The 20116-nt window shown below is 44.2% G+C and overlaps 1 protein-coding gene across 5 annotated transcripts in view; it reads left to right on the top strand.

Moving 5' to 3' along the window:
- The window catches only part of Ltbp1 (latent transforming growth factor beta binding protein 1), a 396032-nt gene that overhangs the window by 58372 nt on the left and 317544 nt on the right, over positions 1-20116 (top strand). For 4 of the 5 annotated variants that reach the window (XM_052746278.1, XM_052746279.1, XM_052746281.1 and 1 more), the window contains exon 3: positions 2931-3222. The exons of the other annotated variant lie outside the window; for it this stretch is intronic. In XM_052746278.1, coding sequence (XP_052602238.1) covers positions 2931-3222 — 292 coding nt within the window. The remainder of the gene's footprint in view (positions 1-2930; positions 3223-20116) is intronic. 5 annotated transcript variants of the gene reach the window in all.

Consider the following 20116-nt stretch of genomic DNA (forward strand, 5'->3'; position numbering starts at 1 on the left):
GGCTGTAGCAAGCCTGTAGGGCATTTTTTAAATTAGTGATTGATTGGGCAGGGCCCAGTCCATTGTGGGTGGTGCCATCCCTGGGCTGGTGGTCCTGGGTTCTATAAGAAAGCAGGCTGAGTAAGCCATGAGGAGCAAGCCAGTAAGCAGCACCCTCCATGGCCTCTGCATCAGCCCCTGCCTCCAGGTTCCTGCTCTGAGTTCCTGTCCTGACTTCCTTCAATGATGAATAGCGGTATGGAAGTATAAGCCAGGTAAACCCTTTCTTCCCCGACTTGCTTTTGGTCATGGTGTTTCATCGCAGCAATAGAAACCCTAACGAAGACATAATGTCTCTCATCTCTTTTGGAATCGTTTAGTCAACTGAAGTGAGCAGGCGCTGACGGGTAGGAAGTTTGGTAGTGTAATCTCAAGGTGAAGAGTTCAAGTCCAAAGCAGATTATCAGTAAAGGGGCAGCAGATAAATGAATTCTGACAGATACAGAAGGGTCTGACGGGAGCTTGCCAGAAACCTGTGACGTTGCATAAGGAATGCAGTTACCTCAGTGACCTCAGTTCTCCCAAGGGACCTCACCTATGGTCAGATCCACTAACCCTGCCTGTGGCCCCGGTTGCTTTGTAACTCTGCCTGGCCACATGCCGGGTGATCCAGAGTTCAGACACCCCAGCAGACAGGGGACGAAGACCTTATTCCTTGTTGGTGTACCCCAGTATGACGCTAGGGGCGGCATAGCACTCACTGGAAGTTGGTACAGATTAGCCGGCAGATAGCCAGCCAGTAACCTTGTCACCATTGTTCTCCATGTAAAAAGAGTGAGTTGGACCAACCACGAAGTCTCTGGAAGCTCTGACAGCCTGGGAGTGTGCGGAAGAGTCCTTTTTCTCAGGGACTAGGGACTCTTTTTGGTCAAATCCTGGCAAAGGTATTTAAACATTAATTTTTTTTTTTTTTTTTTTTTTTTTTTGGTTTTTCGAGACAGGGTTTCTCTGTGTAGCTTTGTGCCTTTCCTGGAACTCGCTTTGAAGACCAGGCTGGCCTCGAACTCACAGAGATCCGCCTGGCTCTGCCTCCCGAGTGCTGGGATTAAAGGCGTGCGCCACCACCGCCCGGCTAAACATAAATTTTTAAAATTAAATTTAAGGGCCAGATGAGATGGCTCAGTGGGTACAAACACAAAGACCTGCATCTGGATTCCCCAGCCTCCACACAAAAAGCTAGGTGTGGTCATGAACTTCTGTAATACTGTCCCCACCTCTGGCACAGAACGGTGGGGTCAGGGAGGGTTTCTGGAGTGGTGCTGGCACCAGCCTGGCAAAAATGACAACATCTAGGCTCCGTGGAGAGATTGCCCACCCCGCCCCCACAAGTAAAATGGAAAACAATTGGGAAAGATACTCCAACGTCACTCTCTGTTCTCCATAGGCATATGTGCTTTTACATACACGTGTTCATATATGAACGCACAACCACACATAGGTGTATGCACCGTACGTACACCCATGGCTTCACACACACACACACACACACACACACACACACACACACACACACACAAACTTAATCCCCAGAAACTGGTTTTAGTAGATATTTTTCTATGCCCATTTTATGGATAAAGGAACAAATGCAAAGGTGAAGTAGCTTAACAAAGATCAAACAATTGTTAGGAAATAGAAGAGGTAGTAGTCAAACCCCATCGAGCTGACTCCAAAGGCATCATTCTTAACCACTGTATTATAACGGCCTTCCCAAAGTACACCACAGATTTAAAAAAAAAAAAAAATTGTAAGAAAGCATCCTGTGGTGGTTTGAATGAAATGGCCCCCATAGGCCTGTAGGGAGTGGTACTATTAGGAGGTGTGGCCTTGTTGGAGTAGGTGTGGCATTGTTGGAGTAGGCCTTAAATTTAATTTCATGCCACAGAGTATAACTTAAAAACAGTGACAGGATGTGTCTTAGTTAGGGTTTCAATTGCTATGAAGAGACACCATTGACCACATCAACTATTTTTTTCCCCTGAGGTAGGATTTCCTTGTGTAGCCTTGGCTGTCCTAGAACTAGCTCTGTAGACCAGGCTGGCCTTGAATTCACAGAGATCTGCTTGCCTCTGTCTCCCAAGTACTAGGATTAAAGGTGTGTGACACCGCAACTCTTATAAAAGAAAACATTTAATTGGGTCTGGCTTATAGCTCAGAAGTTTAGACCATTATCATCATGGTGGGAAGCATGGTGGCATCCAGGCAGACATGGTGCTGGAGAGGTAGCTGTGAGTTCTGTATCCAGATCAGCAGGCAGCAAGGAGAGAGAGAGAGAGAGAGAGAGAGAGAGAGAGAGAGAGAGAGAGAGAGAGAGAGAGAGAGAGAAAGAGAGAGAGAGACCCTGGGCCTGGCTTGAACATCTGAAACCTCCAAGAACACCCCCAGTGACACACTTTGTGCAATGAGGCCACACCTACTCCAACAAGGCCACACCTCCTAATAGTACCACTCCCTACAGGTCTATGGGGACCATTTCATTCAAACCACCACAGGATGCTTTCTTACAATTTTTTTTTTTTTTAAATCTGTGGTGTACTTTGGGAAGGCCGTCATAATACAGTGGTTAAGAATGATGCCTTTGGAGTCAGCTCGATGGGGTTTGACTACTACCTCTTCTATTTCCTAACAATTGTTTGATCTTTGTTAAGCTACTTCACCTTTGCATTTGTTCCTTTATCCATAAAATGGGCATAGAAAAATATCTACTGAAAATGGTTTCTGGGGACTACTGTCACATAGTTGGCCACTAACGGTATCAGCTGTCACCACCACCACCACCACCATCATCATGACGCTCTCAGGGGAACATTCAATTGCGCTGTTAACCCTTTGGAAGAACTAGTGAAGAGTCTACTGTGCTTTTCTTCAAAGCTGTCTTCTGTTGTCTTCTGCAGCGAGCTGTGTTCCGCCATGCCAGAATGGAGGGATGTGTCTCCGGCCTCAGCTCTGTGTGTGTAAGCCAGGGACAAAGGGCAAAGCCTGCGAGACCACAGCTTCCCAGGACACCGTGTCACCGGTCTTTGGAGGACAGAATCATGGGTCCTCTTGGGTCCCTCCTGAGCAAGCAGCAAAGCATACTTCAACTAAGAAGGCAGACACTCTCCCAAGAGTCAGTCCAGTGGCTCAGATGACCTTGACCCTCAAGCCGAAGCCTTCAGTGGGACTCTCCCAGCAGATGCATTCTCAGTGAGTGTTTTCAACTTGCGTCTAGCCTCGATGCGCATTAGCTGCCCTTGAACACACTGCTTTAAACCACTTTCCCTGGCACCTTTGCAGAGATCTCAGACAATGATATCCTTTCTCCTTCTCAAGAGTTTCCATGTGAGGCTCATGTTATCAAGGCTCTTAAAGGTACTTGATTTGATGAGTGACTTTATCCTAAGTGCAAACCATAGTGGGGTGAGGATTATAGGGACCAGGGTCGGCATGGACTAATAAACATAGTTCTTTGATTGTGGAGTTGTAAGTTGAAGGATTATTTTTTGGGGGGTCCGGAGAGATGGCTCATCAGTTAGAGCACTGGCTTCTCTGCCGGAGGACTTGGGTTCAATTCCTTGCACCCAACATGTTGGCTCACAAGTGTCTGTTAACTCCAGTTCCAGGGAATCGGATGCCTTCTTCTGGCCTCTGCAGGCACGAGGTATGCCCATGTTACACAGACATACGTGCAGGCAAAATCCTCATAACACATAAAATAAAATAATTAAAAAAAAAGAACTTAGAAATCTTTTGTGGGGTGGGGGTGACTCAGAGTCCTGAAACAGTAATTTGGAAGGGGAAACACACAGGCAGTTTCTTAGGATAATGGAAGAGGTAGGGATTTAGCTGTGCCTAGGAGAGCGAGTCATTGGGAGGTCATTCTCAGGCTCAGGTTAAGTGTTTCCAGTCTGCACACCACACAGTGTCTGCCCCACAGTGGCCATGCAAGCCCAGTTTGGGTGAATGAGGTTGCTTTCTGTTCATGGGAACTTTTCTTCTTCTTCTTCTTCTTCTTCTTCTTCTTCTTCTTCTTCTTCTTCTTCTTCTTCTTCTTCTTCTTCTTCTTCTTCTTCTTCTTCTTTCTTCTTCTTGCTGTTCAGGAGCACTTGAACACGACGTAAACTCAGGGATAAGAAAAATGGTCCCTGACCTCCTGTGACTTTTGTGACAAACGGCCCTGAGAGGGGCCCTTGTCTAACGGTCTCCTCTTAATGAGCAACCACACATGGCTAATAGGATGCTGAAGTCACTGCGGCGACCACTTGTCCCTTGTGTAGGAATGTCAAATACAGGAAGCCCCCAACTTAAAAAGGGACTTGACCTCGGTTCATTTGTAAGTCACTTGCTTGGAATTTAGAAGGCATTTCCCCCATGGAGATGGCACTTCCATGTGGTGATTAGTGTTCTGTTAGCTAGCCACAGAGGTCATTTGATCCGTTAGAAAGTCCAGCCCCTCTCATTCATACTTCTCATTTCAATTGGCCACCTATGGTTGGTGCAGACCTGGTCTCTAAAAGCCTTTTCCTTTCTTTTATCTCCCAAATCTCTCTCTTTACTATTTTTTTTTTCCTCCTCAATTTCTTCTTGTAATAGTATACTTTATATTATTATATGAATGTTCTGTCATGGGCTAGGTGGACACCTGGTGGCTTTGATAACATGTTTTATTTCCCTTGGTGAGATGTAAGCAATGGTTCCTCAGAGCTTCCCGTGCCGGGCACTAGTTTAGAAATTTCACACGAGTCACCCCTTTATAATGCACAGTGAGTCTGCACTAAATAATAGACATTAACCCCATTTTTGCAGGTAGGAAAAGCCGGCTTTAGAGTGGTTGCCTTGTTCATAGCCACACAGTTACTCGGTAAGTGGGAGCTTCAACAGAGGTAGTCATGTCGCAGCATCCGTCTTTAAGGAAGGGCATAATTTGTGAAGGAAGGGCTTGGCAAACGTTTTCTGTGGAGGATGAGATAGTATTTCTTGCTCTGTGGCACAGGTGGTTTCTGTGGTCAGTTGGGGCACACAGCAGCCCCCAAACAGCATGGACCATCAGTGACATTCATTTCATTCCCAAATCCCTTTAGTTATGGAATTGAAATTCGAATTTCAAGTCACAAAATATTATTCTTTAGATTTGTTTCTCAATCATACTTATCAATCCTGTGTGTGTGTGTGTATGTGTGTGTGTGTATGTGTATGTTTGTGTGTTTATGTATGTGTGTCATATGTATGTGGAGACCATTGGTCAATATCAGACATCTTTCTCTATTGCTAGTCCCCCCAATCCCCTCTCTCTCAGACCAGGCTGGCCTTGAACTCACAGAGATCCACTTGCCTTGGCCTCCCCAGTGCTGGGATTAAAGGCGTGCACCACCACTGCTACTGTGTGCGTGCGTGTGTGTGTGTGTGTGTGTGTGTGTGTGTGTGTGTGTGTGTGTGTGTGTGTGTGTGTATGTATGTATGTGCATATGTATACCCAACCCAGAGCTTCTGATTTGGCTAGGCTGGATGGCCAGAGAGCTCCGGGCTACTCTTTCTCACTCCCCAACTCTGGGGTTACAGAGTGTGCCGCCATGTCCTGTTTTGATGTGGATGCTGGGATACTCCTCCGGTCTTCAGGCTTGTTCGGCAAGCCCTTCACTGAATGAATCATCTTCTAGTCCTTTTCTCAGCATTTTTGTTTGTTTGTTTTATTTATTTCCTAAAACATGTTTATATTTTTAATTATTTTCAAGTTACATATATGATGAAATATGATCATATCCATCTTTCATTTTCTCCTGAATCCCTTCTCCTCTGACGCCTTCTCCCCCAAAACGTCTCCCTCCCAATTTTATCTCATCCTCCTCTTTCCTCTTCCTCCTCTTCTCCTTTTTCAAATAAACGTACTAAGTCTAATTAGTGCTGCCCATATGTGCATAGATTGGGCGCCGTTCACTGAAGCATGGGTAGCCTACCAGTGGCCACCTACTCAAAGAAGAGTTCCACTTCCTTCAGCAGCTCTCAGCTGCCAGGAGCCCCTTAATAAGGGGTGGGGCCTTGAGACCTTCTCCCTAACCTACGCTGGAATTTTTGCTGGTTTGCTCTTGTGCAGGTAACCACAGTTGTGTGCAAACAGCCACATCGTACCCAAAAGATAGTATTTCACAGCAGTCCTCCCCATTCTCTGGGTCTTCTATCCTTTCCACCCACTCTCCTTCCATCTTCCTTGAGCCTTAGTGATAAGTGGGGGGGGGGGGGGGAGGGGTAATCAAGATGTCTCATTTGCAGCTGAGCACCCACAGTCACTTATTCTCAACTCTGACCAGTTTTGAATCTCTGTATTGACTGATGTCTGCTGGGAAAAGAAGGTTCTCTGATCCAGGCTGAGAGCATCCCAGGTCTATGGATAGAAACATAAATGTTTAGAAGGCAGTTTGACAGCCATTTAAAACATGGGATGGTCATTCTGAACTTGTACAAAAACAGGCCGTGGCCTGGATGAGTTTGCCTACCTCGTTCTTTAGAGGCTAATAGTGACTATTTTGGTGCTAGAACACAGATGCGGCTGTGTATCCCTGGAATGATTTATATCATGCTTAGACATCTCCCTTCTAGCATTGCTCTGATCTGAAGAACAAAAAATAGTTCTGCCTTGCATTCTGCTTTGGCGATCAGGAGTCAGATTACAGTGTGTTGTTAAGACTTTTTTTTCTAGCCTTATTACTTATGTAAACTGTGAAGTGAGTTACAAGAAATGGTATTCAACTTGACTGTCAACAGCTACCATTTGATTGTGATTGCACAAGTGGATTGTTTGCTGTGGGGGGGCCATTCCACCCCCACTTTTCCCCGGGGTACTCTTGAGCAGGAGCAGCAGGAAATATTAGATAGAAATATAGCCAGAGAGAGACAGAAAACACAGGATATCCTCGGGAGGGCCTGGATCCTAATCCATCTGGCCCAGAGCTTTATTCAAAAGGACTTTTTATAACAATGCCAAGGGGAGAGCCAAAAGACCTCCCCCTTGCTAAATACAGCCAAATGTAGACCCTTCCAAACACCTGGTAATCAGGCCCGTGGTCCAATCACCTTCTTATGCAGTTCTGCTGGGTAAAACAAGCTCAGATCTCACTAGGAAACCTAGGTGGGCTCCAACAGTTTGCAAAAACCATTTGCCAGAGAAAGCTAAGGGAACAACTTTTTAAAATCCTCCTTTAGGTGTGGGCATTGTAATTTAGACAAAGATGTTATGAGGGAAAGCAGAAGGCTGTGTTGGTGTCTGGGGGTGCTGGTGTCTTTGGAGGACACTGAGAAAATTAGAATAATGGTCAAGTTTTGGCTAGAATAATCTGTGAGGCTAGACCATCTCAGCTAGCAGTCTTGAAGCTGTTCTGGATGCAGAACTCTGAGGAAACTGCAACAGAGATGGTCTCAGAGACTGGATCACCTGGGCCACCCATTTTCATTAGTGTCTGGTCCCCTTGCTCTGAAAACACACAAACTTTCAAAGGTAACATACATATCTGCATTAACACAGGTATGGACTGTGTGTTGTACACAAGCCAGCCAAGGATGATTTTTTGTTTTATGTTTGAGCAGGCAAAATATGTTACCTGTCTTGTAGTTTTATTCCCTACCCCCCACCGGGGCCAATCTGATCTCCATCAACCTTGAATGAATCCACATCCTTTCATTTTCTGTGGAAAGAAAGGCATAACCTCTTCCCCAATGTAACATATTTTTTGACTTCCATTTTGAAGTTAAGAAAGTTTTAAAATATATAGGTTGGTTTAATTTAGCAGTTTCCATAATCCAATGTCTCTAAGCAGCTATCGCTTGTTCATCTGCAATAAAAAATTTCAAAGTCAACACGACACCATATAGGATCCAGACTCTCTGTGTATTTTCCCTCTCTGTGTGGCTTATTCTTTTTTATTATTTATAAACTATTTACTTTTTTCTATGACTGTCTATATCCATTTTCTTTTTTTTTTTAGCCTACACACATTTTGAACACATTGTAACCTGTTTAGAGGCTTTTCCCATCTGGATCCGTCTTTACTGAGCATCTGCAGCTTTCTCTGATAGTGTGAGACAAATGATCTGCTGTGTCAGCCACTGGGCATGGCTCAGCTTAGCACATGGCGCTGGAGCATGACACTGGTGGCTGGCTCCAGCCTGCATTCAGGCAGTCTGTACGCAGTCTGTACACCAAGCCTATCCTATCCAAGAGAACTTGGTTACCAGGAAGCTGAGTTTGACATTGTGTTCTGAACTTTTTTTTTTTTTTTAAGCTTTCTCAGGCCTTATGTGGACACACATGCCAGATGCTGGGTGACATTTTTAATGAGTCTTTTTCTGTCCCACCAGCCAGCTCTCAAATAATGACACGGAGACTTAGTATTAATTATGAAAGTTCAGCTGATAGCCTAGGCTTTTCTTAACTAGTTCTTATAACTTAAATTAACCCATATCTTTTTATCTACATTCTTTTATATGGCTTAGTTACCTTTACTCTGTGTTCCTCATCCTGCTTCCTCTCCATCTGCCTGATGACTCTGCCTTCTTCTTCCCAGCATTCTCTCTGCCCCCAGCTATTGGCCATTTAGCTTTTTATTAAACCAATCACAGTGACATATCTTCACACAGTGCAAAGGAATATTCCACAACAAGGTTGCAGCTTCGCATGGGACTTGGCTTTTGTAAAAGTAGAGTCATTAGGTAAATAGTTCTTGATTCTGCAGCTGCTAAATCCCAGTTAGAGCTACCCCTTGATTGGGTGTGTACATGTGGGGTGAGATGGTTTATTCTGGAACCAAATATGAATGACCATGAACTATGAACACAGATTTAGGTTACTCCAAATTCCATGTTCAACCTGGAACCTTTTGTTGAGTTTTTATAGTAACTTAATAAAGAAGGTTCTAAACTAAGACATTTTTTTTAAAAATACAGTGGTGGAAACATCAGGTAAGTGGTTATAGCAAAGCAGGGGAAATCTCTGCTGTAGCCTCCAATGCTATCCAGTAACACTTTGAGCCATTGGATCTGTGAAGCTCTGGGCATGTCATACATTTCCAAGGAATTACCTAATCATTACATTAGATAATCTAATGTAATTAGAGAATGTTGATAGAGGATAGAAGAGGGCACAGGATCCTCTGGGAGTTACAGACATCTGCTCTGTGGGTCCTCTGGATGAGCAGCCAATGCTCTTAACTGCTGAGCCATCTCTCCAGCCCCCAAAGTCTTGTTTTTAGCAGGTGAAATAGATTAGGGATCGTTAAAATGATCTACTTGTAGACATAAAGTTGTGAAAAATGCCGAAAGAAACCTTTTATATCCATTATCTGAAGTATTAAGTCTTGATCATGGGTCCAAAGAGTTTGCATTTAGTGCATCACATTATCCTCGTGACAGGGGTGGTACATGAACAGACACACTCTTTTTGGGAGTTCACAGTTCTCAGAGGGCAGAGGACTGATGAACGATCCTGCAAAATATGTTGGTTGTAGTTAGTGCTACAGCGAAATGAAATTGCAGGTGGTCTCCTGGGAAAGCTGGGAAGGTTTGAGGTGGGGAGGGGTGGTTAGTAGACAAAGGCCCAGGGGTGGAGATTAAACAAAGAGCTGTGGGAGGTGAGGGCAGGAGCCTTGTAAATATTAATACAAGGGGTTGGGCAGAGGCCTTGGGGTTGGAGTTTGAGGAAAAGCTCAGTGTGATAGAACTGTTTTGTTCAAGTGGCACAGACAGGAGGCCCTGTGGGAGCAGGTGCAGTATTAGATTAGATTAGGCAGGCGGCTGTTACACAGATCGGTTTTTACCTTTAACCTAGTCGGTTTTAGGGAATTTGACATTCAATGGGATACCCACAAGGCTCCTTAGAGACTTGAAGGAAGAAGCAGTTGTTTCCAGATGTCGGTGTGTTGACAAAGTGGAATCCCAGAGTGCTCTCTGGAGAAGGCAGTCTGTGAATTTGCAATCCAGCAAACTTGGGTACACAGAACTGAGAAGGATGTTTCCAGAGAGGTAGTGGTTCAAGAGCTTGGTACGCAAGCTAGTTGTCTTTTGTAACTCAGCAGCCTGAATCACCAACATGTTTTGTTGGACAGTGTGTGTGTGTGTGTGTGTGTGTGTGTGTGTGTGTGTGTGTGTGTGTGTGTGTGTGTGTAATTCTGTAGGCCTAAAACTATGAGCTTGGGCTAGGTCTCTTCTGATGAGGCAGATAAGTGGTGACCAGGGCTGGCATCACCGGAAGGCTGGGCTGACACCGAGGCATATCAGTGAGCCAGGAGGACTCATTGCCAAAGTTGCTCACAGGAAGCCTCAACTCTGACACGGGAAGCTTCATTCCTCTCCCTGTGGCCCTCCAGAGAGCTGCCCAGTACCCTCCAACGTGGCTGCTGCCTTCTGAGTGGCCCTAGAGCTAGAGAGCAGAGGGAAAGGCAGGGTACCTTTGTAGTCACTACTATTCAATGTGACAAACTCTCACTGCTTAGAAGTAGGTCATTAAGTTCTCACTCATACGCAGTAGAAGGGAGCATCGTTGAAAGGGGGGAAGAGGAGGAATTTGTGCACATATTTAAAAATGACAATAATGGTTGGAATCAGTTGTCAATTTGACAGAGGTGTAGAATTACTTGGGCAACAGGCCCCTGGGCATGCCTGTGTGGATTATCTTGAGGGCATAATTGAGGTGGGAAGACCCACCCACTGTGGGTGGTATCTGGCTGGGATCCTGGGGAATATAAATGGAGAATGGGAACTGAGCAATAGCATGCATTTATTGTTCTCTGTTCCTGGTGGTGGATGTGATGTAATCAGCTGCTTCAACCTCTTGCCTTCTTGATTTCCCTGCCGCCATGGGTCCCCTGCCATGATGGACTAAAACAACCCTTTCTCCCTTGAGTTGCTTGGGTTAGAGAATTTTAACACAACAACAATAAAAGAAACTAAGCCAGGCCACACTTAGGATATGAGTTGATATAAGTAAAGGGTAGTGGCAATACAGACATTGAAAGTTGCGTGATAACCAGGTCATTGAATAACATTTCAATAAAACAGTTCCCCCCCAATAAAGAAACAAACAAATGAAAAAACTCACACCAAAAGCAGAGGGAAGAGGAGTTATAGTTTATAAAAACTTAAGGAACTCATTAGCCAGTCACAATAATTGGGTCACACTCTTGTTGAGATTTGAACACATTACATCTAAAAGGACAAAGATGAGTTATAGGATAATCAGGAAAATGTTTATGCTGATTAGAAATCTAAGAGGATAGGTTTAGATTGGAGGGTCTGATGATGATATCGGAGGAAGATCATAGCAAAGCATCATCTATGAAGGTTTGTGGTATCTGAGATTTGAACCACACAACCCAGTGGATGGAGCTATGGTAGCTCAAGATCCGTTATGAGATGATAATTTTTGATCCTGGGTTATACGAGGGCTTCTTACAAAATTCTCTTTGTATTTTGGAAACATTTTTGTTATAGACCATTAAAAAAAAAACCCAAGAAGGTTTCAAATAGGAGCAGGTTTTTTTTTTCCCTCTGGAAACTGGGGCATCTGCAGTATATTAGAATCAGAGGTGACTCTTATCGGGTGTGACAGTCATGACAGTTCAGAGGAAGGAAGTGAACCCAGTCATTACTATTGTGTCAACCTGGGCACCTGGCTGAACTTGCAAAGAGAACCAGGTGGGGCCCCTCCTACTTGGGACATGTGAGAAAGAGGATGCTGGGCCTTTGAATCCTGATGAGTTTTCAAAATTGTCTCAGTCTAGGGAAGTTTTCAATACTTGGTTTGAAAAGGAGGGTCTGTGATGGCGCTTTGGGATGAAGTAGTTGAGACTACACCCTGCACCCTACTAATGACTCAGACAAGTAGGTGTCAGTAGGACAAGGCTGGTTACTTGGTTTGGAAAGACTGCCCAGTGTATTCTGGAAAAGCCACCACCATAGTTTGGATCTTTATTCACACTTTTCTGTGAGGTTTATTAATATGGTGTTGCTCTTCCTGGTTTTATTTTGTGCCACATCATAGCTACTGCATGAGCTGAAGAAATGGCCAGATGAGACTCCATTTTCCTGTACATGAATATCTGTGGTCACTTCAGATTCCTTTAAGTGTGTGTGTGTGTGCATGTGCGTGTGCACACATGTGCAGGATTTTTCACTGGAACTGAATACATAGTTTAGGATGGCTGGTCACTGAACCCCAGGGATCATCCTGTTTCTGCTTCCCCCATCCTGAGATTAGTTGCCACCACACCCAAGTTATTATTATTTTTTAATGTGGGTTCTGTGGGAATCAAACTCAGGCTCTTGTGCTTGCAAGGCTCCTGCTTACCAATCAAGCTGTTCCCCTCAGGCCCACATTTCTTTCATTATTATTATTTTTTAACTACTTCATAATTCTGGAGTACACCTTAGGTAACTGTCACACTTGCATCTTACAGATACTATTCAGATGTAAACTGTGGGTGTCACCCCAGAACAGCCACTGTTAGATGCCAGGGTCTGTCTTTGATTCTTATGTGAATAGGTGTTAATGTATATGAGTTTTGGCTGTAGTAGTAACTCATGAAGAAGCACCAATCAAGACAGTTCAGCTTTTTTTTCAGCTTCATATTGTCTTTCATTACATTACAAATGCATTAACGGTTTCCAAAGATGTTTGTTTTCAACCCTCAGTGTCGCTAAAAAGGCTTGCCAACAAGCTTGTAAAATGCTCATTTTTTTTTTTTTTTTAATTCTTGTTACTCATGATGGGTGATACAGGCGCTGGCCATGGGAGCCTGACACAGAGCTCCCAAGGGACATTGTTTATTTGCTAGGTCCGTTAGTTGTTTGGGGAATGTTGGTACAATGAGAGCCGTTTTGCCAAGTGCAGAGCTATTATCTGCTGTGTGAGGAGGAAGCCCTTAAGGAGGAGACAATGTGCCTGGTCCCCCTCTTTGAGCCTGAGGCGGAAGTCTGGTTTTACTCAGGATATAGATGTCAAATCTATCTGGAGAGCTCACATGCAGCTCCGTTGTTTCTTTTTCTGTGGTAATGGTTGGTCGTTTTCATAGTCTCTTGGTATCCTGCTCTAACAAAAGAGGGTGCTTAGCTGGTCTGGGAAAACTAGTTTTTGCTGTTAAAGACACTGATGATTCTCTTGGCTGTCACCTTCCTCTCATGGATGTGATGAAGGTAAAAGAAGAGAATTTGAATGTGTTCTTTTAGAAAGAGAATGGGACTGACGTGAAATGTGTTCTATATTTACCAAGTGAGTTTATAGCATACCAGATAGTTCTAAATATAGATGAGGTCTTTTAAAAGTCCACGCAGAGGGGATGCCTTCTACTTTTAAAGTTCTTGAGAAATGAGCACTTGACATTTATCGTGTGGGCTGGTTGATAAGAGCACTGAGTGATGTCCCCACCATGAAGGAGAAAGGAGATGCAAAGCTTCAGCTCTCTCAGGTTCTTGCGTTCCTGGCAAGGAATTCCCGTGTTTGGGAATCTTCAAAACAGAAGTGTGCTACTTGGTGAACTAGTCCTTCGAGTTCTCTGCCCTCAACAATGACAGCAGCAGCCCTTGAGTTTATTCTCTTTATTTGATCTCTCAGACTAGTAGACCCTGCTTAGCTTTGACCCCTCACCCCGGCCTCACAGAGGGTGAACCCACCCCTGTGTTTCTGTTCGGAGCTTCCCTGTGTTTGCAACATTCCTGATCCTTTCCATGCAGTTTTTCTTCTCTACACACAGAGGTAACCAGAGGGGCTTAAACAGAGATTCATGTAACATTAAAAATATTTCCCGAAAAGCTAAACATGGTAGTGCATAGCTATAATCCCAATGCCAAGAGGTGGAGACAGGTGGATCCCTGTCTTGGGCTTGCTGGCCAACCAGTTTTGCCAGTCAGTGAGCTCCAAGCTCAGGGAGAAACACTATTAAAAAATAATAATAAGGTAGAGGGACTGGAGAGATGGCTCAGCAGTTAAGAGCACTCAGCTCTTAGGAGAGGACCCAGGTTTGGTTTCCAGTACCCACATGGCTGTTCACAACTGTTTGCAACTTTCTTTTCAGGAGCTCCTCTGCCCTCTTCTGGCCTCAGTGGTCACTGCACACAAATCGTGCACAGACATACATGCAGGCAAAACACTCCCACACATAAAATAATAAATAAATATTAAAAAAATACTGTTGATATGACAGAGAAAGACAATGATTTTGCCCTCTAGTCTCAGCATGTGTACATACAAAAGTAGTAAAAGTCTTTAAATTTTTTCTCTGTTTTTGCCTGGAGGAAGAAAGGTATTGATAACATTGAACATTCAAGGTACCTTTGGGATGAGAACTAAACATTTGAACCAAGGGTTGGTTTTATTATCATATATGTCCTTGTTTTGCCTTCCAAACTTGAAGTTACATGGAACTTATAAGCAAAAGGAAACAAAACAAACAAACAAAAAACCCCAAACGTTTATTGTCTAATGATCACACCAAAGTGACTTCATACTGATGTGTGTGTCATCCATATCAAAGAACAGGACATTTAAGCACAGCTCACTGTCCCTAGACCTTCCTTCTTCCTCTTTCCCAAAGGGACTTCTCATATACAGAGACCTTTTCTGCCCATCTTTGAACTGTCTGTTAGTAACACCATGTGTTTCCCCCTTAGTATTATGCCTCAGATCTACCTGTGTAGTTGTGTGGCTGTCGTTGGTTCATTTACATTGCCAGTGATTATTTCATCATATGTGTATACCACATTTCTTATTTGTTATAGTCTTGGTGGATGTTTTGAGTTGTTCCAATTTTTTGCTCTTTTTTTGGAAATATTAAGTTATGTTGAAGAACAGTTGACAAAAATTGTATATATATATATATATATATATATATATATATATATAAAACATTGACTGTGATGCTTTCATGGGTACACATTATAAAATGGCTATTGCAAACAGACAAATTTACATATCCATCTGTCTGAGTTAGGGTTTCTATTGCTGTGAAGAGACACCAAGACAATAGCAACTCTTACAAAGGAAAACATTTAATTAGGGCTGGCTTACAGTTTCAGAGGTTCAGTCTGTTATCATCATGTCAGGAATTGGTGGCATGCAGGCAGACATGGTGCTGGAGAAGGAGCTGAGAGTTCTATATCTTGATTGGCAAGCAACAGGAAGTGAACTGTGACCCCTGGAGTAGTTTGAGCATAGGAGACCTCAAAGTCCACCCCCACAGTGACACACTTCCTCCAGCAAAGCCACACCTCCTAATAGGGCCACTCCCTATGGGAGCCATTTTCTTCCAAACAACCTCACTATCTTACGAGTTCCCTCTTTTTCCCCCCATGGTAAGAATATTTAAGATCCGCTCTTTTAGTGCATTTCCAGTATACAATACAGTATTAACTGTAGTCCTCTGGCTCTTAGAGATCTGCACCCTTTCTATTTTGAATAACTGAAATTTTGTATCTTTTGGCCAATATTTGTTTTTTTATGAGGATTTTTATTTAGGAATACACACACAAGGACCACAGTAGAAGGCATTTTGACTCCCATAGGAATATAGCAATGTAGGCTCTGGAAAGGACTTCAGACTCCATGAAACTAACCTAAAGTTTGATCATATGGTTAGTTGTTGCTCCAAGGCATTTTGTTTGAGAAAAACAGACCCATGGGGGTGACGTGCTGTGGTAATTTTTGTCTTTTTTCTTTCTTGATATGTTGTATATGTGAGTGTGGTATTCATCAATGTGTGTATGCACCAGTATTTATCAATGTGTGCATGCACCAGTGTGTATGCACCAGTATTTATCAATGTGTGTGTGCATCAGTGTGTATGCACCAGTATTTGTCAATGTGTGTGTGCATCAGTGTGTATGTACCAGGGTGTGTGTGTACCAGTATTTATCAATGTGTGTATGCACCAGTACTTGTCAATGTGTGTGTGCACCAATGTGTATGCATCAGTATTTGTCAATGTGTGTATGCATCAGTGTTTATCAATGTGTGTATGCACCAATATTTATCAATGTGTGTGTGCACCAGTGTGTATGCGCCAGTATTTGTCAATGTGTGTGTGCACCAGTGTGTATGCACCAGTATTTATCAATGTGTGTGTGCACCAGTGTTTATCAGTGTGTGTATGCACCAATGTGCTTGCCTGTGGAGGCCAGAGTGGGATGCTGGGTGTCCTTCTCTATCACCCTCTGCTTTATTCCTCTGAGACGAGGTAGCTAACAAAAACCTAGAGCTAGGCTGGCAGCCACTACGCCCCAGCGATCCTCCTGTCTCTGCCATCCCACAGCTCTGGGGTTACAGATGCACATGCGGCCATGCCTGGCTTCTTCTCTTCTTCCCCGTCTGATTTTGTTCTAAAATGTGGGTGCTGGGATCCGAACTCAGATCCTCATGCTGTGCAGCAAGCACTCTTACCCACTGAGTCATCTTCCTAGCCCCTGAGGAACTGGAATTCCTTGAGCTCTTGAGAGAGACTTTGAAGGAAGAATCAACCAGGAAGCAGAGATGGGAGAGATGGACATAAAAGGGCCGGCCATGGGTTCTTTGAGACCTGTGCACACTGCGCGGCCTCACAAGAAAAGAACGGCCCAAAGTAGTTTGGTAAAGAACCAATAACTGCCTTGGTTTAAATTCTGCTCAATTATGTTCAAAGATTTGCGATAACAACTCAAAAGTTTCCAGCTGAAAAGGGCAAGTGCTAGTTCGAGTACAGTTTGTTCCCCAGTTTAATTGCTGGAGATCGGTATAGTGGTGGTGCTGTGTGATGGTAACAGCTTGTGTTTACTGAGTGGCTAGTCTGTGCCAAGCATTGTTCTCATTGCTTTGGGGGATTATTATTATTTAATCTTTTCAAGAGAATGTGAAATTGATACTATTTGTCATAGTCTGTTTTATGTCGCTATTAGCAAACTATCCAAAGCTGCGTCATTGATAAAGAAAAGAGGTTTGTTTACAGCTTTGGAGGGTGACAGCCCGAGCCTGGGGAGCTATGTGTAGGTATGGAGGGAAGAGAAGGAAAGAGGAGAGAGAAGAGGAGAGGAAAAATCATCGTATGTGGAGAGAAGCAAGAGTGAGTCAGGGCTGCTTTATAATTGTTCTTCTTTTGGTAATGAATCTAGTTTCTTGATGCCAAATATAGTCTTAGGAGAATGAATCCAATCTCTTAAGAAAAACACCAGTCCACTCACAAAGCAGATTCTTCAAGGTTCCTCAGCCTCCTCTAGGTCCTCTTCTCAGCTCCATTGCACTGAGGATGTAGGGCTGAGCAAGGACCAATCACCTTCAAGCTGGAGTCCTGGTATCTCCATCTTGCATTGTGCAGCAGCTCGGGTGTTGAGGGGTTAAGTTAACTCCATTTTGCATTGTGCAGCAGCTCGGGTGTTGAGGGGTTAAGTTATCTCCATCTTGCATTGTGCAGCAGCTGGGTGGTGAGGGGTTAAGTTATCTCCATTTTGCGTGGTGCAGCAGCTCGGGTGCTGAGGGGTTAAGTAATTTGTCGGACACCTATTTTTAAATGACGTCCCCGGACGCAAATTTAGGCACTCTGTAAATGTAGCCTCTAAACGGTAGAGGTTTTAAAAATTCTGTTTGTGTTAGTTCTCTGTCACTGCCGTGTTAACCATCACGTTTAGTCCCTGAACACACTTCTTTCGTCATTCTGAGGTCAGAAGTCCAGATGGGTCTCAGTGAGCTGCAAGGAGATGACACTGGGGCTGCATGTTTCTGGTGTTGTAGAACAGATATGTCTTTGCTTTCAGCTTCCAGATGTTGCCTGCATTCCTGGTCTTGCGGCTCCTTCAAAGCCAGCAGCGTTGGGCTGCATCTTTCTTGTGATGGCAACTCTCTTCTTCTTCCTCTTCCTCTTCCTCTTCCTCTTCTTCTTCTTCTTCTTCTTCTTCTCCTCTCCTCCTCCTCTTCTTCTTCCTCCTCCCATTCCTTCTCCTGCTTCTCCTCCTCCCCCTCCTCCTGCTCTTCCTCCCTCTCCTTCTCCTGCTTCTTCTCTTCTCCTCCTCTTCCTCACCTTCCTGCTCCTCCTCCCTCTTCTCTTCCTCCTCCTGTTCCTCCTCCTGCTCCTCCTCCTTCTTCTGCTCCTCCTACCGCTCCTCCTCCTCCCCGTCCTCCTCATCCCCCTCCACTCCTTCTTCCCTCTCTCTACCCCCTCTTCTCCTCTCTACTTCTCTTACCATTCCCCTCTCCTTCTTTCCTTCCTTTCCCCCTGTCTTGCTAAGTAGCCCAGGCTGACCTAAAAACACACAGTCCTGCCGCCTCAGGTGCTATGTCCTGGGACCCCTCATCGTTCAAAGGCACTTACTATTACGTTGAACCTGTCTGGATAATGCATCCCAAGGCCAGCTGATTAGCAATGTTAAATTTATCTGCAAATTGAATCCTCCTTCTCTGTGCAACATCAACACTCACAGGCTCTGGAGAGTAGCGGAAGGGTGACTCTGGGGATGGGGAAGAGGACTTTTTTTTTCCTGCTCACCACAGTATTTTACCACAGAGCCAAGCTTGTTCTGGCAGTCTTCCTGCCTGCCACGAATGAGCTATAATCACAAGGTTAGTGAACAGCAGCTGCCCTAGTGCCTTCCAGCTAGTAGCTAAGCCGACCTTTATGTCTTTAGGAAAAATTAGATTTAAATACTTCACACAGGTTGAAGCTTTAGATCCATAATTCCTTCACATGGTCCTTTGAAGTCTTTATGTCAGTACACCCAAGCACTTGCCAGGGAGGAAGAATGGGAATCCAGGAGACTAAGAGGCTAGAGATGGCCAGGACTGGGAGGAGCCCTGAGCAGTTGAGAAGACTACTTATAGATGTGTGCCTCATCCTCTAGACCAGCGGTTCCCAACCTGTGGGTCAAGACCCCCATAGGGGTTGTATATCAGATATTTACATTACGATTCATAACAGTAGCAAAATTATAGTTATGAAGCAGCAATGAAAATACTGTTATGGTTGGGGTCAGCACAGCATGAGGAACCATTAGAGTGTCGCAGCATGAGGAAGGTTGAGAACTACTGACCTTGACAGTGTGGCTGAGGACTCTGATTGTAATGGGCTTGGGGGTGTCAGGTGTCAAAGGGTGGGCACAGGTGAACGGGATGGGGAGAGGGCTAGGGATTCTCACTCTATCAATAAGATGATGGCCACAGAGTCACAGAGCTGCTTCTCCTGTGCTTCTTCTATATTTGAAAACATCTGCGCACCAAGAATGGAAGTCCTTCGTTGTCAGAGGACTTGCTCCAAACTGGCAGTGGAGGTGGGATTGAAAACTCACTAAATGTATTTATAAAACTCATACATCCCCTGGTGCCAATGTGGCCGACATGGACCCCATCATCTTTAGACTGTGACTGCGTGATTGACAACAGACGCCAGAATACTGCTGAGCTTGACGTTGGTACTAATTAAATCAGTTAAACCCTTCCTTCCCTTTGGATGTGCTTTGCTAACCATAGCTAACGAAGTACCCTAAAGCGTAGGCTACCCCCGCCTCCCTTGTTTCTCTTGCCATAAGAGTTGAGAAATGTGTAGACTAACATTTCAGAATTGCCTAAAATAAAAGACTCTAAAGGGTGGGTGTCCTGTGTGAGGTGGGTGTGGAGTGTACCTCAAGTCCCCTAAACTATGCAGCAAGTTGGAACTAAAAAGCAGAGCCCACTAACATGTATGGCGGAGTATGTGGTTCACCTAGTTAACTTCCCCTGAAAGGCGCTCGAGTTGAACTAACAGGTCTCTTGGTCTTAGAGGTAAGAACTTCTAAGTGGGAGGAATGTTCACGTAAGCTTTATGGAGAAGAGAAATCTTAGATTCACTAATCTAGGAAAAAATGCCTCTCATTATTCAGACCTGCTATTTTGGGGGAAGATGTGTGTATGTGTGATAGCAAGAGAAGCCAGAAAGACCAGGTGGAATTAGATAGCAGATAAGATACTTTATGCTTACGGATAGTGTGACAGAAATTTGGAGGAATTCTTTCTTGGTGGCCAGATGATATGGGGATAGTCAGGGTCCCCTCTTGGGGTTCTCAGTATCATTAATAAAAGAATTTAAGAGTGGGCTCGAATGTAAGCTCAAGAACAATTTTATTTGAATTA

This window comes from Peromyscus californicus, unplaced genomic scaffold (assembly GCF_007827085.1).
Source record: "Peromyscus californicus insignis strain IS unplaced genomic scaffold, ASM782708v3 Scaffold_1__1_contigs__length_55948999, whole genome shotgun sequence".
Lineage (NCBI taxonomy): Eukaryota > Metazoa > Chordata > Mammalia > Rodentia > Cricetidae > Peromyscus > Peromyscus californicus.